This window comes from Pelophylax lessonae (genome assembly GCF_965119305.1).
Source record: "Pelophylax lessonae genome assembly, chromosome: 2".
In the NCBI taxonomy this organism is placed as follows: domain Eukaryota; kingdom Metazoa; phylum Chordata; class Amphibia; order Anura; family Ranidae; genus Pelophylax; species Pelophylax lessonae.
In genome coordinates this window covers 386407984-386434910 of record NC_138769.1, presented here as the reverse complement: position 1 = coordinate 386434910, position 26927 = coordinate 386407984, and the positions used below count along the sequence as shown (strand labels likewise).

At 44.8% G+C, this 26927-nt stretch overlaps 1 protein-coding gene across 2 annotated transcripts in view; it reads right to left on the bottom strand.

Annotated features, from left to right (window-relative positions):
• Positions 1–26927, bottom strand: part of LOC309547738 (ras GTPase-activating protein 4-like) — a 227785-nt gene that overhangs the window by 43913 nt on the left and 156945 nt on the right. For both annotated transcript variants that reach the window (XM_082247716.1, XM_082247715.1), the window contains exons 10-12: positions 25264–25417; positions 22866–22930; positions 18483–18595 (exon numbers count right to left, since the gene is read on the bottom strand). In XM_082247716.1, the coding sequence (XP_082103842.1) occupies positions 18483–18595; positions 22866–22930; positions 25264–25417 (332 nt within the window). The remainder of the gene's footprint in view (positions 1–18482; positions 18596–22865; positions 22931–25263; positions 25418–26927) is intronic.

Here is a 26927-nt window from a genome sequence, read left to right as displayed (position 1 = left end):
AGACTACAAGCACTGAACTTATTCTCTCTGGAGAAGAGACGATTGAGGGGGGATATGATATCAATTTACAAATATTGTACTGGCAACCCTAGCATATGGAAAAACCTATTCAGAGAAAGGAAATACAATAAGACACGTGGCCACTCACAAAAACTAGAGGAAAGGCGGTTTAACCTTAAAATATGCAGGGGGTTCTTCACTGTAAGAGCAGTAAGGATGTGGAATTCTCTTCCGCAAACAGTCATATCAGCAGGGAGCATTGATAGTTTCAAAAAACTATTAGATGGGCACCTTAAAGACCACAACATACAGGGGTATACAATGTACGGTTAACAGTAGACACACACACACATCATAGGTTGAACTGGATGGACTGTCTTTTTTCAACCTCACTAACTATGTAACTATAAGAACTGCCATAACAGAGGCTACAATCAGGCCCAAGACCCATACAAATGTGAAGAGTCGGGCAACACATGGCCTGGAGGCTTCAGTTTGGGATTGGAAAGTCCCCTGTGGAACAAATACTCTGGACTGTGCTGTTCCCAGGACTATACCCTGATAGTCCAACTGAAATGTCGGTTCCAGTGACAATTTCCAAAGGTTCAGGATCCATCTGAACCACTGTAATGTCTGGACAGTCAAAGCAATTTTATCAGATTGAGTCTGCTTTGACTATTCCCTTAACAGGAAGTTGTTTAAGTATCCCACAATAGGGATGCCACAAGAGGGAAGTAAGGCTAATACTGAGGCCAGCACCTTGGTGAACACCCAAAGTGCTGACAAGAGGCCCAAGGTCAGGGGCACAAACTTGTAGTGTGGAGGCCCCACAACAAGGTGTAGAAAACGCTGATGTGCTGGAAATATAGGGACATGTAGGTATACAGAATTGATGTCCACAGAAGCCAGGCATGCTCTCTGGTGAAGAGATGCAATACCAGACCTGGTGGATTCCATGCAGAAATTCTGGGTTCAAATAAAGACATGCAGAGCTCTAAAATCCAAAATATCATGGTCTACGAATGGTGAATAGGTTGCAGTAAAATTATTAAATTCATTCTGACAAAGACCACCTTGATACAGAAGACCAGAGCTCTATGGATTTCTGCTAATCTGTGCTATGACACAGAAAGTTTGGAGGTGAGAATCCAAACAGGGGGCAGGGAGCAAAGCTCCTAGTTTATATCCCAGAGATACCACGTCCTGCACCCAAGAATCTGAGACGTAAGCTGTCCAAGTGTCCCCAAAGGTTTATAAATGTCCCCCCTCTGGAATGTAGAGATGCACCTTTATGATGAGGAAGGCTTGTCTGAAGATTTGGCAGACTTTCAGTTCCAGACTGGGAGTAAAGCTTGGGAGGTTTGATGTGGAGGGTGCAGGAGTGGCAAAATAAAGGGCACGTTTCTTAACAGATAAAAAAGGGCAGACTTTGTTCCCAAGTCTTCTTCTGCTGAGGAATAAGGGTGCTCTTGCCACCAGTAGCATCCTTGATAATGGTATCAAGAGTAGATACAAAGAGATGTTGTCCCTCAAAAGTCATCAGATGCTTCTTGGAAGCAAATTTTGCAGTTCAGCACCTAACCAAAAAGTGTCCCATACATGTTCACTGACAGGAGACCCATGCAAGAGAAAAATCTGGAAGCCTTCTGCTGACCGTCACAACTAAAGTTCAAAGCTACAGCCATTTCCTCAATGTGTTCTATAATCAAGGAATCAACTGCAACAGTGATGATAACATTACTTTTAGGGGATTTTCATCATTCAGCCATGGTTTGGTACAGTAAAATCAGCCAAGATGGGGTGAACAGCAGGATTCACCAGTAAGAACAGGGTTCTACAGTGGGCTTTCAACTTTTTATCATTTGGCTCCTAAAGAAAGGTACACTCTTCACTGGTATACTACTTAGTTTGTAAAGGTGGGACACTGCTGGATTCACAATGGGGGTGGACCACTTTTGTGCAAAATTCACCTCAAACAGGTACAGTATGTCACAGAAGTAAGTACACCCCTCACATTTTTGTAAATATTTTATTATATCTTTTCATGTGACAACACTGAATAAATTACACTTTGCTACAATGTAAAGTAGTGAGTGTACAGCTTGTATAACAGTGTAAATTTTCTGTCCCTTCAAAATAACTCAACACACAGCCATTAATGTCTAAATCGCTGGCAACAAAAGTGACTACACCCCTAAGTGGAAATGTCCAAATTAGGCCCAAAGTGTCAATATTTTTTGTGGCCACCATTATTTTCCAGCACTGCCTTAACCCTCTTGGGCATGGAGTTCACCAGAGCTTCACAGATTGCCACTGGAGTCCTCTTCCACTTCTCCATGACAACATCACAGTGCTGGTGGATGTTAGAGACTCTGTGCTCCTCCACCTTCCATTTGGGTGTGCCCCACAGATGCTAAATAGGGTTTAGGTCTAGAGACATACTTGGCTTGGCCAGTCCATCACCTTTACACTCAGCTTCTTTAGCAAGGCAGTGGTCATCTTGGAGGTGTGTTTGGGGTCATTATCATAATGTAATACTGCCCTGCGGCCCAGTCTCCCAAGGGAGGGGATCAGGTTCTGCTTCAGTATGTCATAGTACATGTTGGGTTTCATGGTTCCCTCAATAAACTGTAGCACCCCAGTGCCGGCAGCACTTATGCAGCCCCAGACCACGACACTCCCTCCACCATGCTTGACTGTAGGCAAGACACACTTGTCTTTGTACTCCTCACCTGGTTGCCGCCACACACGCTTGACACCATCTGAACCAAATACGTTTATCTTGGTCTCATCAGTCCACAGGACATTGTTCCAGTAATCTATGTCCTTAGTCTGCTTGTCTTCAGCAAACTGTTTGCTTGTGCATCATCTTTAGAAGAGGTTTCTTTCTGGGACCAATTTGATGCAGTGTGCAGCGTATGCTCTGAGCACTGACAGGCTGACCCCCCACCCCTTCAACCTCTGCAGCAATGCTGGTAGCACTCATATGTCTATTTCCCAAAGACAACCTCTGGATATGATGCTGAGCACCTGCACTCAACTTTTTTGGTCAACCATGGCGAGGCCTGTTCTGAGTGGAACCTGTCCCGTTAAACTGCTGTATGGTCTTGGCCACCATGCAGCAGCTCAGTTTCAGGGTCTTGGCAATCTTCTTATAGCCTAGACCATCTTTATGTAGAGCAACAATTCTTTTTTTCAGATCCTCAGAGTTCTTTGCCATGAGGTGCCGTGTTGAACTTTCAGTGACCAGTTTGAGAGAGTGAGAGCGATAACACCAAATTTAACAAACCAATAAATGGGTGATTTGGGCCATGAAGTCTTGAATGACTGTAGTAAAAACCTCATTAAAAAAAGGGCAAGGAACTAGCAACACCTGACAGAGATTAAAAGGAACACTGTAAAACAAAAAAGAGAGCGTGCACCAGCCTTGCGTGTTACCCAAGTGGTATCTTTAATAGTAGATAAAAAGAAGTATGCTCACAAACAAATGAGTGATAAAAACATATCAGAGTCCATAGTAGACACAAAGCAACCAGATCACCGAGACTGTTTTCAGCAAACCCCAGGACCTTCCAGATGGCTAATGCGTTTTGAGTAAAGATCCCTTCTTCCTCTGACCAAATTTATTTATTTGTGAGTATACTTCCTTTTATCTACTTGTAGCACCCTACAAGGTAGGTGCTAGGTAAAAGCATAATGGGCCTTGGCTGTCTAACAGCAGGGCCATGATTTTCAGCTGGGCTGTCATGTCTCCCAGGTGTGACTGCTGAGAGGGGAGTCTCCCCACTGGCTCCATGAGAGAATTCTCATTGGGCAGTGGAGGAAACCCAATCAGTGGCTCATTCAGGCCTGTATCTACCCCAGAAGGCAGATTCTGCAACAGAGGATTCTGGGAGTGGATATAAGTTTGAGGGGAACGCATGACGCAGCGTCTTTTGCGGGAAGCAGAGTCCCAGGAGGGAGGGTACGGCTGTCTCTCCTCCTGTCAGAAGGTTCGGGTGTCTAGGGTGGCTGCCTGAGAGTCCAGAGAGAGAGCTGAGCTGCAGAGAGGATCCGGTGTGCCGAGGATTAGTGGAGATAGAGGGGTTCAGTTCCAGGAAAGCATGCCCCCTGAGGGTCTGCCTGAAGTGTAGAGGGGACCACTCTGGTGAAGGTCCCAGGGATCCAGGAGCCAGCTAGTGTTAAAGGGGTGCCTAGTGAAGAGAACCCTGAAGTGTTAGAGGGTGTGCCTAGTGAAGAGGACCCTGAAGTGTTAGAGAGGTTGCCTAGTGAAGAGGACCCTGAAGTGTAGAGGGGGTGACAGTGGTTGGGCCCTGAAGAGTTAAGTGTACAGTGTTAAGAGTTGCAGCAGCACAAGCAGTTACAAGGAGCTACCTCAGTCAGTGAAGGGCTGGAGGGAGCTGTTCACTGCACTTTTGAGCTAAACAGAGTGTCAGGAGTCAAATGTCTTACAGTCCTGTATCTGAGGATTAAAGTCGAAGTTTCAGCACAGTTCAGCAGAACAGAATCTTTAAGCGCCAGGGAGCGTTGGCTGGCATTCAGCTGGCGTCAAGACAGCGCTAACAGGCATTTTTCTGTACAGTGTCCCAGTTGAACCTAGTTGCGCCAGAGGAGTATCCCACTCATTCCCTTCTCCCACCCCTATTACAAAATAAACAAAACAAACCAAAGATGCCGGAATGGTCATTGTCTCAGTTCTCACACTTGGGTTTTCAACTTAAATGTGTTGGAAGTGTTACAGGTAACGATGGCAGAACCATATCAGGCCCAAAGCCTGAAAATATTGCTACATTTGGGGGCTCATCTGGGATTTTGCCATTGGTTACTGGGCCGGTTGCCCCTGGCAACAGCAGAAGAAAAAGTCAGCAAAGTCCATTTTTGTGCCAAGAACTGTTGTTCAAGTACCAAGCCAAGTGTAAGGCCGGATCTGCGGGAGGCAGGGAGAATGGGATGAAGCTAGAAGTGCATATGGAGGGTTTCTTGTGGCAACGCAAATGTTCAAGTAAAACCTGCAATCTGATGAGAACTTTTGATATGGACCATGAAATGTATTCTGCTGTCAGAAAATGGATAGCCGGTGGAAAAAGTATAAAAGTGCATGAACGCTGCAACTGCTTAACGGGAAGAGGTCCAAGTGGGGACGGTGAAGATGGAGGCCGGGGGCACGGGAAGAGAGGTGCCAGGGGCCGGGTGTACATGCAAGCTATGTGGACTGATGTTGACCGTGCATTTGACAGCGGGACATTTAATCTGTATAGTGATTGCACCGATACTGTGAGGATCGTAGTCGGCCATGCCGAGAGGGGCAGTGGGGCTAGCGTTGGAGACAGTATGGAAGATGTGAATTGCACATGTGTCACTAGGAAGAGAACTATCGACCGTGCGACTGACAGCGGCATATTACTCTTGCCAAGCAAGGAGGGACAGCTGGTTTCAGTGAAGGAAGACGCAGTTGTGGCCCTAGTGCAATTGAGAAGAGTGGATGCATGTCTGGCAAGTGACATGATCTGCTTAGCAGCTACTTCCCTGTGGGCTAAAGTAGAAGAGCATGCCAGGGGAAGAGTTACAGCACCGCGCGGGAAAGCGCGCCACGTGCAGACCTGCCTAGCCGGAGGAGTCATCGCCCAATATGGTAAAGGGTGTGTCATGGTCTTACCTTCTTGCTGTTCTCCTTCGTTTGACATGTGCTGGCGGCCATCTTGGTTTCTGGGTTTCTTGTAGCCTCCCACCCTGCGGCTCCTCCTTCCCACTGGGAGGAGCTGGATGCCTAGCTCATATATATAGGAGGTCTGTGGCTTCAGTTCCCTGCTTGGTCCTCCTGTGTTCACATGCTACTAAGACTGCTGCTACTTCTGGTTCCTGTTCCTGGCTTCGTCTGACTACCCTGTTGGTTCCTGATCCTGGCTTCGTCTGACTACCCTGTTGGTTCCTGATCCTGGCTTCGTCTGACTACCCTGCTGGTTCCTGACCCCTGGCTTCGCAAAGACTCTGCATCGGTTTCGCCATCCGTTTGGACTTTTGCTTTATAGCTTGTTTTTCAATAAAGCTGTCTTATTTTCACTTATCTGTTGTTGTACGTCTGGTTCATGGTTCCGTGACATTAGGACCAAGCCATGAATTCTGACGGTACAGGGCCATCCTCGCTACCCACGCTGGTTGCCAGACTTGATCAGCAGGATCACCTGTTGGGTCGGTTCGCCGTGGCGTTGCAAACCCTGCTTGAACGCACGGTACCACAGGCCACGAATTCTGACGGTACAGGGCCATCCTCACTACCCACGCTGGTTGCCAGACTTGATCAGCAGGATCACCTGTTGGGTCAGTTCGCCGTGGCGTTGCAAACCCTGCTTGAACGCACGGTTCATTTCGCTCCCGTTGCCGATGGGTCGGTTGTCGCTCCTGGGTCCGCTCCTACTGCCGCTCCGGTTGTTGCGCCAGAGTCTACCCCGACACCTGTTGTTGCGCCCGCGGTGTTTCGGGGTATGTCCGGTTCTGCCCCCCTTCCACAGCGCTTTGGGGGAGAGCCAACTCAGTGCCGAGGTTTCCTTAACCAGGTGGGCATTTATTTCGAGTTGCTGCCACATGCCTTTCCTACTGAGAGATCAAAGGTGGGCTTCTTAATCTCGCTGCTCTCGGACAAGGCCTTGGCCTGGGCCAGCCCTTTATGGGAGAACAACAATCCGGTGGTTGCCGAGTTTTCCGGTTTTGTTGCTTCTCTTCGGAAGGTATTCGATGTGCCGGCTCGTGCTGCCTCTGCTGCGAAGCTCCTTATGTCCATCAGACAGGGTTCACGATCCGTAGCTGAATACGCCATTGAGTTTCGTACCCTGGCAGCAGAGGTGGGCTGGAATAATGAGGCTCTGGTCGCTGCTTTCTCTCATGGTCTCTCGGATGCCTTGAAGGATGAGGTTGCAGCTAAGGACCTACCAGTGGAGCTCGAGTCTCTTATTTCTTTCCTGATTTTGATTGACACCAGACTCAGGGAGAGACCTTCCTTTAAGGAGAGTCTGCGGAGGCCTCCTAACAGATTGGCGCCTACCTTTGTTGTCCCACCCGTGCCTCCCTCTCCTCCCACGCCTCCTGGGGATGACTTGTCTGGGGGTGAACCCATGCAGCTGGGGTTTGCTCGCCTGTCCGAGGGGGAGAGGGTACTCCGGAGACGCGAGGGCCGATGCATGTACTGTGGTCTCGGTGGGCATTTTCGGTTGGCATGTCCGAACCGTCCAGGGAAACGCTCGCACCTGAGATCCTGTCGGGGGCAGATCTTGGGTGGAGTCTCCTCGTCCCCGGTTTCCCGTGTTGACAAACCACTGATCACTGTTGTCCTTTCCTGGGTCGGGGGCTCGGTGACGACCCAGGCGTTGGTGGACTCTGGTGCTGGTGGTTTGTTCATTGATAGTGTGTTCGCTGCCGCCAATTCCATTCCTCTGCAGGCTCGAGGTTCTCCTCTGGCTCTTGAGGCGATAGACGGCAGACCCCTTCTGCCGCCTCACGTGACTCATGAGACCCTTCCAGTGGGGTTAGCCATTGGTGCCGTCCACAGAGAGTCGGTCTGCTTCCAGGTTATTTCGTCTCCACACTACTCGGTGGTCTTGGGGTACCCCTGGCTCCAGAAGCATAATCCGATTTTCGATTGGAGATCGGCCGAGATCCTCTCGTGGTCACCGCAGTGTGGGACTAGTTGCATCCATGGGCCTGTCAAGTTGCTGTGTACTTCCTCGGACTCTCTGTTGCCCCCTGAATACGAGGAGTACCGGGATGTATTCGATAAGGTGCGCGCGGTTGCCCTACCTCCGCACCGCCCATACGATTGTGCCATCGAGTTACAATCTGGTGCCGTTCCTCCTCGTGGCAAAGTCTATCCACTGTCGGTAGCGGAGAATGAGGCCATGGAGGAGTACGTGAGGGAGGCGCTTTCACGTGGCCACATTCGCAAATCCTCGTCCCCGGCAGGGGCTGGATTTTTCTTTGTGAAAAAGAAGGGCGGTGAGTTGAGGCCTTGCATCGATTACAGGGGTCTCAATCGCATCACGATCAAGAACGCTTACCCGATACCCTTGATTTCCGAGCTGTTCGATCGCCTTAAAGGGGCCACGGTCTTTACCAAACTCGACCTGAGGGCGGCATATAACCTCGTAAGGATCAAGGCGGGCGATGAGTGGAAGACCGCGTTTAACACCAGGACCGGTCATTATGAATCCTTGGTTATGCCCTTTGGGCTGTGCAATGCGCCCGCAGTCTTTCAGGAATTCATCAACGATGTTTTCCGTGACCTGTTGCAGCAGTGTGTGGTGGTCTACCTGGATGACATCTTGGTATATTCTGAGTCCATGGAGACCCACATTCTGGATGTCAAACGAGTGTTGCAACGGTTACGAGAGAACAAGCTGTTCGGTAAGCTTGAGAAATGCGAATTTCACCGATCCCAGGTAACCTTCTTAGGTTACATCATTTCCGCTGAGGGGTTCTCCATGGATCCTGAGAAGGTTTCGGCTGTCTTACAGTGGCCCCAGCCCAGTGGTCTTCGCTCCCTGCAGCGCTTTTTGGGCTTCGCCAATTATTATCGGAAGTTCATCAGGGACTTTTCCATGCTAGCCAAGCCTCTCACGGATCTGACCAGGAAGGGCAGTAATTCCCAGGTCTGGCCGCCCGAGGCCATCCGAGCTTTTGAGGCTCTAAAGTCCGCCTTTGTGTCGGCTCCGATTCTGTCGCATCCCAACCCTGGGTTGCCCTTTGTCCTCGAGGTGGACGCGTCTGAGACGGGAGTAGGCGCCCTTCTGTCTCAGCGTAGAACACCAGAGGGTCCTCTGCTTCCTTGTGGGTTTTACTCCCGGAAACTGTCTTCCGCGGAGTGCAACTACCAGATTGGTGACAGGGAGTTATTGGCCATCGTGCAGGCTCTTAAAGAATGGAGGCACTTGCTCGAGGGTTCGGTGGTTCCGGTCCTCATCCTGACGGACCACAAGAATCTGACCTACCTCTCTGAGGCCAAGAGATTGACACCACGTCAGGCCAGATGGGCTCTGTTCTTGTCACGTTTTAATTACGTGGTCTCCTACCTACCCGGTTCCAAGAACATCAGGGCTGATGCCTTATCACGGCAGTACTCCGACCTGTCCAGGGAGGAGTCGATTCCGACTTCGGTCATACCTCCGAATCAGATCCTGGCTGCCATTCGCACCAGCCTGACCTCTCCCCTGGGTGAGCAGATTTTGGCGGCTCAATCTGGTGCTCCCTCTGGGAGACCCAACGGCAGATGTTTTGTGCCTGAGGAGTTGCGCACTCGGTTGTTGCGAACCTACCATAACTCCAAGACCGCGGGGCATCCTGGAAAGAATCAGCTGTCCTGGGCTGTTTCACGTCTGTTCTGGTGGCCTTCCCTACGTTCCGACATCGCCGCATATGTAGCGGCATGCTCCGTTTGTGCCCAGAGTAAGTCCCCTCGGCACCTTCCGTTGGGCCTTCTGCAACCCTTAGCCACCGGGGAGCGCCCATGGTCACACCTGGGGATGGATTTCATTGTGGACCTCCCTGCATCCCGAGGCCATACGGTCATTCTCATGATTGTGGATCGGTTTTCCAAAATGTGTCACTGTGTTCCTCTCAAGAAGTTACCCTCTGCACAGGAGTTGGCCACGATTTTTGCCAGGGAGGTCTTCCGGTTGCACGGTTTACCCAAGGAGATTGTGTCGGATCGGGGGAGTCAGTTTGTGTCCAGGTTCTGGCGCGCCTTTTGCTCCCAGTTGGGGATTCATCTCTCCTTCTCCTCGGCCTACCACCCTCAGTCCAATGGGGCCGCAGAACGATCCAATCAGGCCTTGGAGCAATTCCTTCGTTGCTATGTCTCCGATCACCAAGACAATTGGGTTGACCTCCTGCCTTGGGCTGAGTTTGCCAGGAACACGGCGGTGAACTCTTCCTCTGGGACGTCTCCGTTCATGGCCAACTATGGGTTCCAACCTGCCGTGTTACCGGAGGTATTCTCTCCCCAGGATATTCCGGCTGTGGAGGATCACCTTTCCGTCCTACGTGCTTCTTGGGTACAGATCCAGAGGTCCCTTGAGGTCTCTGCGCAGCGCCAGAGACTCCAGGCTGATCGCAGACGAGCGCCTGCTCCTTCCTACCAGGCCGGAGACCGTGTATGGTTGTCCACCCGCAACCTCAACCTTCGAGTGCCCACTCCCAAGCTGGCGCCTCGCTTTGTTGGTCCCTTCCGAGTGCTTCGCAGGGTAAACCCGGTAGCCTATGCCCTTGCGCTTCCTCCTGGCATGCGGATCTCCAATGTGTTTCATGTCTCCCTGTTGAAGCCTCTGGTGTGTAATCGTTTCACTTCCTCGGTTCCTCGGCCTCGTCCGGTCCGAGTGGGCAATCGTGAGGAGTATGAGGTGAGCAATATCCTGGACTCACGCCTGGTCCGCGGTCGGGTGCAGTTTTTGGTTCATTGGCGTGGTTATGGTCCAGAGGAGCGTTCCTGGGTTCCCTCCGCAGATGTCCATGCTCCTGCCTTGCTCCGAGCCTTCCACGCACGCTTCCCTCAGAAACCGTTCTTTACTCCGCGGAGGAGGGGCCCTTGAGGGGGAGGTACTGTCATGGTCTTACCTTCTTGCTGTTCTCCTTCGTTTGACATGTGCTGGCGGCCATCTTGGTTTCTGGGTTTCTTGTAGCCTCCCACCCTGCGGCTCCTCCTTCCCACTGGGAGGAGCTGGATGCCTAGCTCATATATATAGGAGGTCTGTGGCTTCAGTTCCCTGCTTGGTCCTCCTGTGTTCACATGCTACTAAGACTGCTGCTACTTCTGGTTCCTGTTCCTGGCTTCGTCTGACTACCCTGTTGGTTCCTGATCCTGGCTTCGTCTGACTACCCTGTTGGTTCCTGATCCTGGCTTCGTCTGACTACCCTGCTGGTTCCTGACCCCTGGCTTCGCAAAGACTCTGCATCGGTTTCGCCATCCGTTTGGACTTTTGCTTTATAGCTTGTTTTTCAATAAAGCTGTCTTATTTTCACTTATCTGTTGTTGTACGTCTGGTTCATGGTTCCGTGACAGGGTGGAGACAGCAGGAACATCCAGCCAATCAGGAGTGACCAAGGGGACCCTATTAATATCCTCTCCTTCGGGTGTGTAGGATAGAGGAGCATGTAGTTTGTGAGCGAGACGAAGACTGTACCCGCTATCACTGCCACCATGGGTGAAGACTCTGCCAGGCAGAATCCAGAGCAGATCCACCAGCCCAATCCGTCCCTAGTCTGGGACACCGGTTTCTGGATGGTGCCGGACGGCGGACTTGCGCTGTGCACAGGAGGTGGCCAGGAGTTCCTAGGAGTGGTATGTCCTCAATTTGCCACTGTCACGTTAAGAGTACAAGCGTGGGTCCAGTGTGGACAGTGTGGTTATCTGCTACTTTGGGTGGAAAAGAGTGAGGGCCGACCCAAGAAGCTATGTGTTACATGGGAATCAGGCCTCACACAGGAGGTGACCAAGACTGAATCCAAGTTCCTCCACAGAGGAGGGAGGGGCATGTTGCATCTGATGATGCAGTTAGAGGCCTTGCCAGCAGTCGGTGGGCCTTCAATATGTGGGAGGGGAACTCGGTCGCAGAGCTCCCTTGGGAGGGGATCCATGCCAGCATTGGTGACCAGAGGGTGGCCGGAGGATGTATCTACCTAAGCAGCAATGGCAGGATCCACCCCTATCAGCATCCGGCAGCCTGAAGTCTGCAGTTACTCAGGCCTCACCCACCAGCACTAGTGGTGAGGGTGAAGCATGCCCTGTACCCATCGGGTCCCCATCTTTTCAGTACAAATACTGTTCAATTGTAGAGGGGATCGATGACTGGGGATCCACGGATGAAACAGAGTGGGACTGGGGGTCGGAAGCTGGGAGCAGCTCCCCGGGTCCTGATGTGCCAGTAATTATTGATAAGGAGGCCAAGGAAGCCCTGGAGAGGGGGGACTTAGCCCAGAAACTGGAGTTCTGTGATACATATGTTGAGAGAATTCCAGACCTCACTCTCCCAGGAAACATTGCAAGAGCAAGAGACCAGAACGTGGCACAAGCAGTTACAAGGAGCTACCTCAGTCAGTGAAGGGCTGGAGGGAGCTGTTCACAAGACTTTTGAGCTAAACAGAGTGTCAGGAGTCAAATGTCTTACAGTCCTGGATCTTCTGAGTTAATCTGAGGATTAAAGTCGAAGTTTCAGCACAGTTACTGAGTTACATATGGAATTTAGATGGTAAACTTATGCGCTAAAATAGGGTATACGACGTCCCTAAGGACAACAAGCAACAAACTCCAGGCGGTCGTGGAACACCACAAGAAAGAGCAGCCAATTAAACAGTGTCACCACGTATTTCAGCAATAAATAAAGTAAAATAATCAGCGCTCAAATCCTTTAGTGCGATGAACCACTCTTTCTATGTAAAACCAGCAAAAAGGGTATATATAAATATTAATAATGCCAATGCATAAAGGTAGGACAATCCAAGACCAATAAATATGATCTGTGTAGATATACAAATAAAACCAGGATGATAAATAGATAAAATATTCAATGATCAAAGGTGTCTAAAAAACGCGAAATGTTTACGAAGGAAGCAAAACTCTGGGAGTTGATCACAGTAAAAATATAGGTGTATAAAATCTCAACGTGATAAGTCACAAAGACTTAGTGACAAAAAAATCAATAAATGAATCAATAAATGAATGAAGGTGACAGGTAATAAAATAATTAACTTATCAAAAATACATATAATAATATTCCTTGTATCAATCCTAAATTAATAAAGTGATGAAATCCAAGTGGCATTAAAAATTCAACAATGGTGATTAGTTACTTAAAACCGAAACACATATATTTATAAATAAAAGAAATATCGGTGAATGAGGAAAGTGCTAGAGTGCTATAAAAAGTGTATCAAAGTCCATTCAATTCTTGAAGGATATATTGACAGTGGTTAAGGTGCTGGGTGCTCAAAAAAATAAGACATTCGAGTGAATAGAGGAGTGATATCAAACTTCCAATCACAGCAAGGTGCGTGTGCAGGTGAGCTAGCAATTCAACACTAAGTGAAATGGCCGCTCACCTCCATATCACTCAAAAAGAGCGTTTTAAAGATGCAATCTCAACTCCTCTCAGATATCTCAATCCTCTCCAATCAGATTTGCCTCCAACATTAATGGCTTTACATTCGGGAAGGAGCATATACTGTTTCCAGCTTAAGAATATGCCGATCTCCTTGTTTATCCAACGATTGATCTAATAGTTGCTCAGACAAAAGGAAGCTCTCATCGTGCAGTATATTCGGGTAAAGTTTATTTAACAAATGTACAGGTCACTTACTAGAATGCAGAAAGTTCAAAGCAGAGTACAGTCAAAAACAGCCGTATTGACGTCACTTCCGGTCTTCGGCCGAGACCGGAAGCATCGGAGCGGACCACATCGGCGGCTGTTTTTGACTGTACTCTGCTTTGAACTTTCTGCATTCTAGTAAGTGACCTGTACATTTGTTAAATAAACTTTACCCGAATATACTGCACGATGAGAGCTTCCTTTTGTCTGAGCAACTATTAGATCAATCGTTGAATAAACAAGGAGATCGGCATATTCTTAAGCTGGAAACAGTATATGCTCCTTCCCGAATGTAAAGCCATTAATGTTGGAGGCAAATCTGATTGGAGAGGATTGAGATATCTGAGAGGAGTTAAGATTGCATCTTTAAAACGCTCTTTTTGAGTGATATGGAGGTGAACGGCCATTGCACTTAGTGTTGGATTACTAGCTCACCTGCACACGCACCTTGCTGTGATTGGAAGTTTGATATCACTCCTCTATTCACTCGATTGTCTTATTTTTTTGAGCACCCAGCACCTTAACCACTGTCAAGATATCCTTCAAGAATTGAATGGACTTTGATACACTTTTTATAGCACTCTAGCACTTTCCTCATTCACCGATATTTCTTTTATTTATAAATATATGTGTTTCGGTTTTAAGTAACTAATCACCATTGTTGAATTTTTAATGCCACTTGGATTTCATCACTTTATTAATTTAGGATTGATACTGATACAAGGAATATTATTATATGTATTTTTGATAAGTTAATTATTTTATTACCTGTCACCTTCATTCATTTATTGATTCATTTATTGATTTTTTTGTCACTAAGTCTTTGTGACTTATCACGTTGAGATTTTATACACCTATATTTTTACTGTGATCAACTCCCAGAGTTTTGCTTCCTTCGTAAATATTTCGCGTTTTTTAGACACCTTTGATCATTGAATATTTTATCTATTTATCATCCTGGTTTTATTTGTATATCTACACAGATAATATTTATTAGTCTTGGATTGTCCTACCTTTATGCATTGGCATTATTAATATTTATATATACCCTTTTTGCTGGTTTTACATAGAAAGAGTGGTTCATCGCACTAAAGGATTTGAGCGCTGATTATTTTACTTTATTTATTACATAGTTACATAGTAGGTGAGGTTGAATAAAGACAATAGTCCATCCAGTTCAACCTGTGTATGTGTGTGTGGCCGTAATCATCTCACATAGCCCTGAATGTTCTGATCCTTGAGATGTACGTCTAAGAGTCTTTTGAAAGCCACCATACTTCCCGCAGAAACCACCTCTTGTGGTAGAGAATTCCACAATCTTGTAGCCCTAACAGTAAAGAACCCCCCACGTTGCCTGAGGTTAAAACGCTTCTCCTCCAATCGCATTGTATGCCCTCTAGTCCTCATGCAATCCCTTCAACTGAACAGCTTTTTTTCTATGCTGAGATCCCCATTGAGATATTTATAAATTGCTATCATGTCCCCCCTCAGGCGTCTCTTCTCCAGGGAGAATAAATCAAGCGATTGCAGACGCTCTTCATAATTAAGGTCCTCCAATCCCCTAATCAGTTTAGTTGCCCTTCTCTGGACTCTCTCCAGCTCCAGCACATCCCTCCTGAGGACTGGCGACCAGAACTGGACAGAATACTCCAGATGCGGTCGGACCAGAGTTTTATAAAGTGGAAGGATTATAGTCTTATCTCTGGAATACATCCCTTTCTTTATGCATGCTAATATTCTGCTGGCTTTGGCAGCTGCCGCTTGACATTGCATGCTATTGCCTAATCTATCATCAACCAAGACTCCCAGATCCTTCTCCATTTTTGATTCCCCCAAGGGTTTCCCTCCTAACATGTATTGTGCTTTTATGTTTTTAGTCCCCAAGTGCAAAACCTTACACTTCTCCACATTAAACCTCATTTGCCATGTCGTTGACCACTCCGTTATTTTGTCCAGGTCATTCTGTAGGATATCTGCTTCATGCTGTGCAGTTATTGCCCTGGCCAATTTTGTGTCATCTGCAAAAACTGATAACGAACTACTGATCCCAACCTCAATGCTGTTTATGAATAAATTGAACAAGGTCGGTCCCAGGACTGAGCCCTGGGGCACCCCGCTTACTACCTCAGACCAGTCTGAGTATGCGCTGTTTATTACCACCCTTTGGACATGCCCTTTTAGCCAGTTCCGTATCCAAGAGCAAACCCTGATGTCGATACCTGCAGACCTTATTTTATAAATTAAGCGCTTGTGGGGAACTGTATCAAACGCCTTAGCGAAATCCAAGTACACCACATCCACTGGTCTGCCGCTATCTAGCTCACAGCTCACCTCCTCGTAGAACGTTAAGAGATTGGTTTGACAAGAATGCCCACTTGTAAACCCGTGCTGATTACTGCTGATGATGTTGTTGTCTTTAGCAAACTCTACGATATAGTCCCTTATCATCCCCTCCAGAAGTTTACATACTATTGATGTCAAACTGACAGACCTATAATTTCCCGGGATATGCCTCTGTCCCTTTTTGAATATCGGAATCACGTTAGCTTTCTTCCAATCCCCTGGTACATCTCCTGTCCTAATACTGTCAGCAAAGATCAGGAACAGTGGTCTAGATATAACCTTACTGAGTTCTTTGAGTACTCTCGGATGTACGCCATCCGGGCCTGGTGATTTGTTTGTGTTAAGTTTATCCAGCCTTTCCCTGATTTCACCCTCTGTTAGCCATAGTGGCAAGTCCTGTGTATTACTACTAACCATACAGTCATGGTCAGGTACCCCTCCGTTTCCTGTGTAAAGACTGACAAGAAAAAAGCATTCAGCACGGTTGCTTTTTCAGCTCGGCAGAACAGAATCTTCAAGCGCCAGGGAGCATTGGCCGGCATTCAGCTGGCGTCAAGACATCGCTAACAGGAATTTTTCTGTACAGTGTCCCAGTTGAACCTAGTTGAGCCAGAGGAGTATCCCACTTATTCCCTGCTCCCATCCCTATTACAAAATAAACAAAACAAACCAAAGATGCCGGAATGGTCATTGTCTCAGTTCTCACACTTGGGTTTTCAACTTAAATGTGTTGGAAGTGTTACCGGTAACGATGGCAGAACCATATCAGGCCCAAAGCCTGAAAATATTGCTACATACTATTAACAATACCACTTCGGTAATGCACAAGGCTGGCAAGCTCTCTCTTTTTTTGTTTTACAGTGTTCCATTGGGGTTTTTCCCCTGACCCCTAGAGGGCAGCAAAGCCTGTGCTTGCACTGAAACAACCAAGTACCTGTGATATACCTATCACCATTACATTACCCTTGAACACAGGGGAATATTACTGTTTTGTCTGATCCTTTTAGAGGTAAAAAGGACTCTGGTGACATAATAGACTTTAGGAGCAGAGGGCAAGCAGCCCTGGATCTGTTAGTGAAGTATGTAGAACTGTCCCCCCTTCTGCTTAGGATATTTTACACAATGGCTAATGCAGCCCTCCTAACTCCTGATCTGTAAAGGGAGGGGGTGATCCTTTAGGTTAATGGATATTGATATAAAAGGAGGGAAAAGATGAGGGGTAAGAGAAATGTTGAAGAAAGGGAGAAAGGATGGATAGTCCATCGCATCTTAAGTTCATTGACAGACGCAGTTCTCTCTGATTCATATCAGTAGAGGACGCACACGACAGGGTCTAGGCTGATGTCGCAGCGTTCAGGCGGGCGCCATCTCTTGACAGGACCCCACGCCACCAGGGTAGGGGGGCTGTCGGCCAAATAGGAACACTGCAACATCAGCCTAGACCCTGTCGTGTGCGTCCTCTACTGATATGAATCAGAGAGAACTGCGTCCGTCAATGAACGATAGAGAAATACATGTTTATGCAGTCTAAAGTCATGCACTTAAAAAGGATGTGAAAATCATTAGTTCTAGGCATTTACTTCCTCCTCTTTTCGATTTTCTGACATCCTAGTTCCTTATGTGATACACTTCTGGTATGTCTAAAATTGTTTCATGTGGACAAAAGGAACACCGGAAGGTCAAATGTTCAGCCTCGGTTCAGTGTACCATTTATGTGAACACTGTGCCATTATTATTCCTTGAATAAACTGCAATAAGCTACATTTTAGTTAAAGCAGAACTCCACACAAAACCTAATTTTATTTTTTTTTTATTGTAGAGGAGCAAATTTTCACCTCTTGCCTGGCCTGTGCTCCTGTCAGTGATCATGGAGCTCTCCCCCAACTCTAATGACAGCTGTGGTTCAGCAGTAAACCATCTGGCTCGGCCACATTTTTCAGATGGGGAATACACAAGGGAAACATGGAAATGCTGAAGTTTGTAAAGTGCAATGCTTGCATGCAGCTGCTCTTTGTTTAAAAATGCTGTAATGTACAAGACTGCCCATAAGTATCACCTGCTTCAGGATTTAGAAAGCTGATAAATGTTTTGTCTTCATTAAATTATATTCACAGTGCATAATATAATTCATTAAAACACATATTACTAAATCCTATCTCTGGGGAATAGAAAAATTCTTCCTGCAGAGAGGCTGCCTGCAAGGGTTAAATGCTGATATACATCTGGTGTACCAGAAAAAGCAGTTTTACATACCTGATCCCTTGGTTCCACAGCAGCCAGCATTTTCCTCTACTACCCATACTGTATGCTCCAGTAGTAGACTGTCCCTAGGCGTCCTCAGGTCCAATACCTGGCTATGGGCCGTGCAATAAATTTGATGATGTCAGAGCACCTGCAACTGCCAAAGCATGGGGATAAGAGGCTAGGGGGACTGGTCTGGAAGTGTGTAGGTAACCTGCAGGAGCAGATGAGTGGGTCAGTAAATGTGCTTTTAACAATACTCTAGAGCAGGGATTCCCAAACTACGGCCCTGCAGCTGTTGCAGATCTACAAATCCCATGAGGCATTGACATTCACATACATGACTAGGCATGATGGGAATTGTAGTTCCTGCACAACTGGAGGGCCGTAGTTTGGGTATCCCTGCTCTAGAGTCTAGACCTAAATGAGCATTTAACCCTTGCACTTTGAGGCAGCCCCACTGCAAGGGAGGACTTTTGTTTTCCCTGGAGTTCAGTTTTAACTTAGTTTTAACTAAATAATATTAGATATTAATAAAGTATCCACACTTACCCAGCTTCTTTAATCTCTACTTTACTAGGATCCAGTTCAATATATTTTTTCTCTTCAAAGATACGATTGATCGTTGGTCCAACAACACTGTGTAAATATTGGGTTCCTGCTACCTACAGCATAAACAATATTTTCATTATAAACATGAAAAATATGAAGAAAAAAAAATATTGATTTTTTTTTTCTGAGCTGGCTTGGGGGTCAAGCTGTGATTCCCTACCAATCTTTACAGATTTCTGGAGCCTTATTATCTCCTAGCCCATAAACAAGACTTGGCTTTAATACTGCATCCCCAGAGCCACCTGCTTTAGAGAGTTTTCTGTGTATTCCTATGAACATTCCACTACTGGAAGCCGAAGTTTTATATCATCTGCCCGCTCATAGAATCTCTTTAGGAATATAAGAGGAGTTCACTTTGCTCAAAGAATAGCTGAAAAACTGAGCTTGGTGTAGCATTTGCTTGCTGTACAAAACTCCATGGCAAGTTCCACTGCCAAGGTCTTAAAGACACCCTATTATTTCCTCTTATTAAAAACCAAAATTAAGCAGCGCTAGCATTAGTGATAATATACATCATGTGAAATAAATATAATCAATTCATCAGAGCAAACTAAAATGTGAATAAATATTATGAATAAAAAAGTTCTTAATCGTGATCCAAATAAAGTGCTCAGGTGCTGAAGGTTATACAAAGTGCTTCAAAGTGATAGGTGACCCCTCTCGGTTCCCCACTCCCCAAATTGCCAGAATTTTTGAGCCTTGAAATTATATTGCACATAAGCCCTCTTTGCCTAAATCCAGATATGACGAGTGGTATGGCAACAATATAAATAGAGTCCGTAAACAGGAAGTGATGTCTTTGAAAACGCTGTGGAGGACGGCGAAACGCGTTAAAAGATGTAATTTCCGGTTACGGACGAGACGGAACGTCACTTCCGGTCAGGCACTTCCTGGTCGTGGAACGCACGCCAAGCGCTGCCTACACGAGGCAATTTGTATATGCGCTTACACTAATTTATGTTTGTAAGTATGTTTTTGGCTTGTGAAGCATAATAAATAGTTTAAACATACTTCACTATGTATGGCCTTTCTATATTTTAACGGTGGATACGAAGGCGGATCTACACCTACCCTTATCCAAGGTTATATGGAGCAGTGTTAATTTCGTCGACTAAAACCGACTAAAACGTTTTAGTCGACTAACACAATTCAGATGACTAAAATACGACTAAAACTAAAATGGCATTTTAGTCTTAAGACTAAAATACGAATGAAACTAAAATGGCATTTTAGTCAAAAGACTATAACTAAAACTAAATCGAAATTTGCTGCTAAAAATTAACACTGGTGCATGCTCAAAGCATAAATAATAACATATTAGATTTTTCACTCCAGGACCAGCAGTAGTATATAATGAGTTTGGAAATTGTAGAGAAATGCTTAAATAATGCATTACAAATTACAATTGAACTACACCCATTTGATTATAGATGACTAAAATGAGTTTTAGTCGACTAAAATGTAGGGTGTTTTAGTCGACTAAAATATACTGGAGTTTTAGTCGACTAAATACGACTAAAACTAAAACACTTGCAGAAGACTAAAATGGGACTAAAACTAAAATGCCATTTTAGTCCTAAGACTAAGACTAAAACTAAATTGAAATTTGCTGCCAAAATTAACACTGATATGGAGAAACACCTTTGAGATCCTGGCAAAGAGGGCTTATGTGCAATATAATTTCAAGGCTCAAAAATTCTGGCAATTTGGTGAGTGGGGAACCGAGAGGGGTCACCTATCACTTTGAAGCACTTTTATATAACCTTCAGCACCTGAGCACTTTATTTGGATCACGATTAAGGACTTTTTTATTCATAATATTTATTCACATTTTAGTTTGCTCTGATGAATTGATTATAATTATTTCACATGATGTATATTATCACTAACGCTAGCGCTGCTTAATTTTGGTTTTTAATATTATCCTAAGATTTGCTTAGTGTTGCAGCTGCTGCATACCATTTATGCACTTTGTATATATAATAATTTTTTATATAATTTATACATTTTACATATTTATTGACTCACATATTCAGCTGATCTACCAGCGCGGGTATTAATTTAGTTTTTTCCTATTATTTCCTCTGTCTTTTCCCCTGACAGAGGATATTTCTTTAAAGGAGTACTAACATCAAATTCAGTACATATAAATACATCACATTAATCACTAACTCATAGTTGCTGTATTTACACAGAAAAAGCAGTTTGTTTTATAGTTTTCAGTTCACATCAATTTACATCTGCCCACTGGTGTTCTTAAAAACCAGGACTCATCCCTACTGTCAAGGGGAATTCCCCACTAACAGCAGAGTGTAAACAAAAGAGCTGACCTTTAGGTCTGTTACGGATTTTGGGGGGGACCTAATGCCCTATTAAAAAAAAAAAAAAAAAATGGCTGCCAACCCAACCTGACTGCTTCTGTAGCTGGCCGGCACCAAATGACAATGCCAGTTTTCCCGCCTGCTTATGATGTCATTGACTAGATTTGGACAGTTCCATATCTAGTCAATGATGTCATAAGTTGGCAGGGCACTCAGTGATGTCACTGGGTGACCCCCGCCCCTTTGTTTACTTCAGCAGTGGGGACAATTGACGTTGCCAGTTCTCCAGTAAACAAAGGGGTAGGGTCCCTGTGACATCACTGGGCAATCTCGCCCACTTTTGACATCATTGACCATATATGAACATGTCCCTTTGTTTACTTTAGCTGCGGGAAGAAGCTCCAATATAATTTGGTGTTGGCAACAAGAGCAGTTTTACTGTGTGTGGGTTGGCGGCTGTCATTTGTCATGATTGACGTGACTGACGATAGACCTACATCGGGTGACTTTTTTAAATGAAGGATCTCTCAAAAATTGTGTTTTGTGTTTATTTATACTTGTCACTTTTTTGTGAATGATTACTTTGAACCCCATACTTAGTCATATGGGGTGCTTCCAGATTTCAACCACATCACCCAACCACCGGGCCAGGGGTATGAGGAAGAGGCTCTTGTCCTCATTTATATGACATGAGGACATAGTGCTTTGCCAAGGTGGGGGGGGGGCTCTGGCAAAGTTCCCCCCATATTGAGTGCATATGGCCTGATATCATTCAGGAGAGGGGGGCGTAAGCTCATCGACCCCTTTCCTGGCCTTCCAGGCTGCATGCTCAGATAAGGGTCTGATATGGATTTTGGGGATGGATCTCACATCAATTTTTTTGGCATAGGGTCCCCCCTAAAATCAATACCAGACCCAAAGGGCCTGGTATGGATTGGGGGTGGCCTCATGCTGTGTTTTTTCTATTTTTTTTTTAAATTTTAGGTTTTCTGTTCACATTCTGCTCTTAGTGGGAACCCCCAGTCAAGGCTTTTTCATCTGAACCAGAGTGAAGGAACACATCTTTGGGCACCCTTTAGAGGTGTGTATGTTCCAGGGGTTGCTGGCCACTTGATGGTGTAGAATTTACAGTAGCTACTGTATGTAGTCTGCCCAGCAATTGCTTCATAACATTTTATCAGCATAGCTAAAGTCTCACCACTGGGTGGCCAGCAGGAAGGAAAATGCCTATCTAAAGGGATGCCAGGGATGTGTTTTTTCATTCCAGCTTATCGCTTACACTTGTAGTCTCCGTTTTCAGCACATCTGAATAGGTGGCCACAAAGGGAGATGTTGCAGGAGCAGACTGAATTGTAAATTTTAGGTTTTTTTGGGGACTATATTTACACAGCATGAAACAATGAGATGTTAAATGTAAAGCATATACAGTATGTCATTTTAGTTTTTTTTACTTTAGTTATGCTTTAACCACTTATATTTCATGGTATGTTGATTAATGGCCAGCCCTTTATTTACCAAGTGCTGTTTATGAATGGCACTGGATAAATAGTCATTTGGCAGCCGATCTGCTCAGTGATCGCTGTGTACTAAGTGATCTTTAGATAGCTTGGTACACATGGACATTGTACCCAGCTGATCCCAGCAGCTGGGTACTATGTGATTGCTGTGATTGGTCATCACATCGATCACGTGGTTTTTCGCCACAGTGCTGATCCCTCCCCTTCCCCTTACAACAGGGGAAGGAGAGAGACCAATACTTATGAACAGGCACAGAATGAATAGATCAGCAGCTGCAGCTGTTGCAGCATATATAAATAATTTGCAGTGCTATAATGTCCTGTAAATGTAACACAGTTAGAACAATTATGAGAATGGGTGTTGTACAGTCATTACTGAAAAACTATGTATAACTTGTGCTTCCTTTTACATCAAGACTTCACACATAGACATCTAATTTACAAGACCGAGAATTAAGATGATAAATAAAAAATATATTCTTTACCTTAAGAAAGGATTCCATTGACTTGGAAGCCAAAGAATTACTTCTGAATAATGTGTTAGGTTCATCTGTGATAATAATATATTTGATTTACAATTCAAACATCAATATATAAAATCTAGAAATATTATTTATCAACTAAAAATTGAACGGAACAGAAAAGAGCACAAATGCAGACTGAATGCTTATCTATTCAAGCTCTGGTTCCCATCATCATTTTACCAACATCGTACAATTTCCAAAACATGCATGTTGGGTTAAGTATTACTTTTAATGTTTGCCAGCTAGCAGGATATTATACTTGTTCTGCTATGTGGGGTTAGGTGTTCAATCCCCAACAGTACTATCTACACGGTGTGTGCATGACATTTCTTGAGGAGCCCCAGTTTCTTCGCCCAATAATACTGACAGATTAATTGGTTTACATCCAAACTAGCCTTTGGCCTGCGAATGCGATTTGAGTCACACAGAGTCGCATGACAATGGAATGGTGTCGGTTCACATCAATGCAACAATGTATAGTGCGATTTTGGAAAAGGATCCTGTACTACTTTGGTGTGATTCCAATGAGATTTTGGCTCCATAGAACATACAAACCACATCCAAAACGCAACTAAGTCGCACTGCATAAATACCCTGAAAATCAGATCAAGATCTGATCGCAGTAGTGTGAACCTATCCTTACTGTGAGTATATATAAGACTGCAGTGGGAGCTAACAATCCCTTTAGTTTGAATATATTTAGGCAGAAGTAAATGCAGATGGAAAATACGTCTACAGTATATGCAGGAGCAGATGTTGATATTTAAAAATAGCCATTAATAATTCTATTATAATTATTAAAAATATTACTTCTGCTGTGGGTGAATATTTGTATTTTGAATGACCTTCAGTCTTCTTACATCTTTTATAGATTTCCATGGTGATTTTGTGTCTCTTTTTTCAACTGTATTCGATAGCTGTTTGTTACATTTTAATAAATCACAGGGAAACCACTATTTTGCTTTTAGTAAAGGTCATGACAGATGGGACTTTCAGTTCTGATGGGGGATACTGCATAACTGGAGTGCACAAAAGACCTCAGAAGTCAGCAAGTGATTCAAACTGCCAGCAGCAAAACAAAACTTAAAGCAGAACTTTATCCATAATAACTTGATATAAAATAAGGTTGTTTAGCAAGTAATATACATTCCACATTATTAATTATGCTACCAAAATGAGTCTGTGCTGTAAATTGCCTTCAGCATTTCTCTCGCTTCTTCTTGCAGGAGGCTGCCATTTTGCTGAAGCCCAGAGCCCCTGAACATCAGTAAATCATAAAGCAGAACTCAACCCATCAATTTAACAGTTTCGAAATACAGTTAATTTCTGGAATTCTGGGATTGCTAATTGTCACAATTGCTTTTTGTCTTCAACTAAACTCTCAAAACATCAAATGGCTGGTGTCATAACTGATCACATGTGCAACGCCATAGCAGCTGCAGATCAAAAAAAATCAGCTTCCTTGGCTGTAAAGGATTGGGGGGGGGGGGAGGTTAATTCCACTTTAAGGCTGTCAGCAGATTGGCCTCTACAAATTCAGCAGTGCCTAAAAAAGCCTAAAATAGAGAGCAACTGAGCATGTGCAGAGCAGGGTGAGACAGTGTATTACTGGATTTTAAACAGTATAGACCAGGCATGTCCAACCTGCGGCCCGAAACCTCAGGCAATGCGGCCCACTGCCCCCTTACAATTTTTGCTGGGGAGGAAGGAAGTCAGGTCGGGGGCTTGGCCACAGCAGCTTCCAACTAACGGTAGGCAGAGGCTGCCTCAGAGGGGGGGGGGGGGAGCATGTGCAGTGTTTCTGACTCCTACCACCTTGACCACTTGAAATCACTGAGGTGGTCATGGTGGTTAGAGTGTTCCTTTATTATCATTTAGAAGAAGTAAACCTCTGTATACTGATTCCATTTCATTTGATCATCCTCTAGTTGTGTTAAATTAGTGTGGAGGCCGCGGTGGCGTGGGAAGGGCGCGGCGGCATTTTTTCACTTATATACCTTAACTATAGTATATATTTTATATGCGGCCTGAGAAAATTTCTCTACACTCAATGTGGCCCAGAGAAGCCAAAAAGGTTGGACACCCATGGTATAGACACGTACTTTGAGTGTTTTACATAGCTATAACTGCTAAATGGGCCAGTCTGAAGCGATCCAGCAGGACTTCATTTTCTGACTAAAGTTCCACTTTAAATATCAGCTATGGATGTGGTTAGCCTCTCGGGAAAGTCAATTAATTTAGCAACTTAATGCCCATAATTAATAAATAATAATGCAATAATTAAATGCAACAATGGAGCCTCTTCCGAGAAATGTTACTTCTGTTCCTCAAACAGAAAACATGCACAAATGTCACTTACTAGTTTTTTCCAGCTCCAGCCTAAAGAGAAGATCAAGGAATTCCTTTGCTAGCTCTTGACCTAAGAAAATCTTCACAAGGTTGGTGGCCACTTCTTGTCTGCATTCAGCAGATGTGGTTTCATCTATCAGTGTTATTAAAGGTCCACACTTTTCCTGTTGAAACACAAACAGAATTTGCAGGATTACAGTTTTAATGTCATGGCCTTCTCAAAAAAAAAAAAATCAAACTTTCACTGCTATATGTTGCACACTTTAAATCTGGTCTCCATGTTTTTGTAAAGTTAAAAGAGTTCATTTTGACCAAGCTGGTCCAAACAAACTATTTACTTCCCTAACAGATGTAGCGGCTATGTACTCTATATAAATTGTATGTAGCCTCAACTACATACAGTATACAGCGCTGTGTTCCCGCAGTGAGGCAGGAACTTCCTGTCTAGCTCCTGGAACAACATCAAGCTGGGTTGAGTGCTGCTCAGCCATTCAAAGGGAGCTTTGTATTCTATGAATGAATACAACATTTCTGATTGGCCGAGGCAGAGAAGCGGGTGCATGACATCACATCTCCAACTAGCAATCAGAGGAAGCTTTGTATTCATTCATAGACTACAAAGCTGCCTGTGAATTTCTGGGTAGTGCCCTGCCCAACTGTATACTGTATGTAGCTTAGATTACACAGTTTATACAGCTCACTCAGCTGCTGCATCTGTTAGTGAAGGAAATTGTTTGTTTGGGCCAACTTAGTCCAGCAATCGAAATAAATAATGGCTTAAATAATCATGCTGAAGCACTGGTTTGCTATAGTCAATGGAAAGCAAATAGAATCTGTAGAAGCACATTATTAAACCTGTTTATTTTAGCTGTCAACATAGTTACTCTTCCTTTAGGCTGGCTTCTAATTAGTTTCTGTGGGTCACTTGCTATCTCTGCCCTCTGTACTCTCTTATAAACCTCTAAAGCGTACTTCAGTAATAATATACATTAATGCTAGAACTAGGAGTAGATATGGAAGGCAGCGGCCTTAGGCATAAGCTATTATTGAGTGTGAGTGTTTATATTCTATCTACAGTCCAAGAGCTTTGAAATCTTATACAGGTAATAGCATAACTAGTTTGAACTGATTAATCGTACCAGCAACAGGAATGCCATGAAATGAGAGGCAAAATAATAATTCTTGCATTACTAAAACTGCAGGGTGGAAAAAGTTCCATTCTTCGCACTAGGCTAATTGATTTCACAAAGAACAACAAAGCCGCTACCCGTACACTATTATACAGAAACATTAATTGATCCCACATAATCATTAACCCTTTCATTATTTAAATAAATCGAATTTCATTGTGTAATGGACATTGCATATACAAAAATTAAAACATTTTTACAATTTAATTTGCACTGATGCCTAGGACTGTCCTTCGTCTACGCTTGTTTGCCAAAAAAAAAAAAAATAAGGAGGCATCTAAGACTTACATTTACTCTTCTGCTTCATATCACCCTTAAAGTGATTGTAAAAGAAAACCTTTTTTTTAAAATTAAAAACGTTATACTTACCTGCTCTGTGCAATGGTTTTGCACAGGGCAACCCCAATTCTCCTCCTCTCGGACCCCCGCCGATGCTTCTGGCTCTTCCCCCTGCTGAATGGCCCCATAGCAAGCTGCTTGCTAT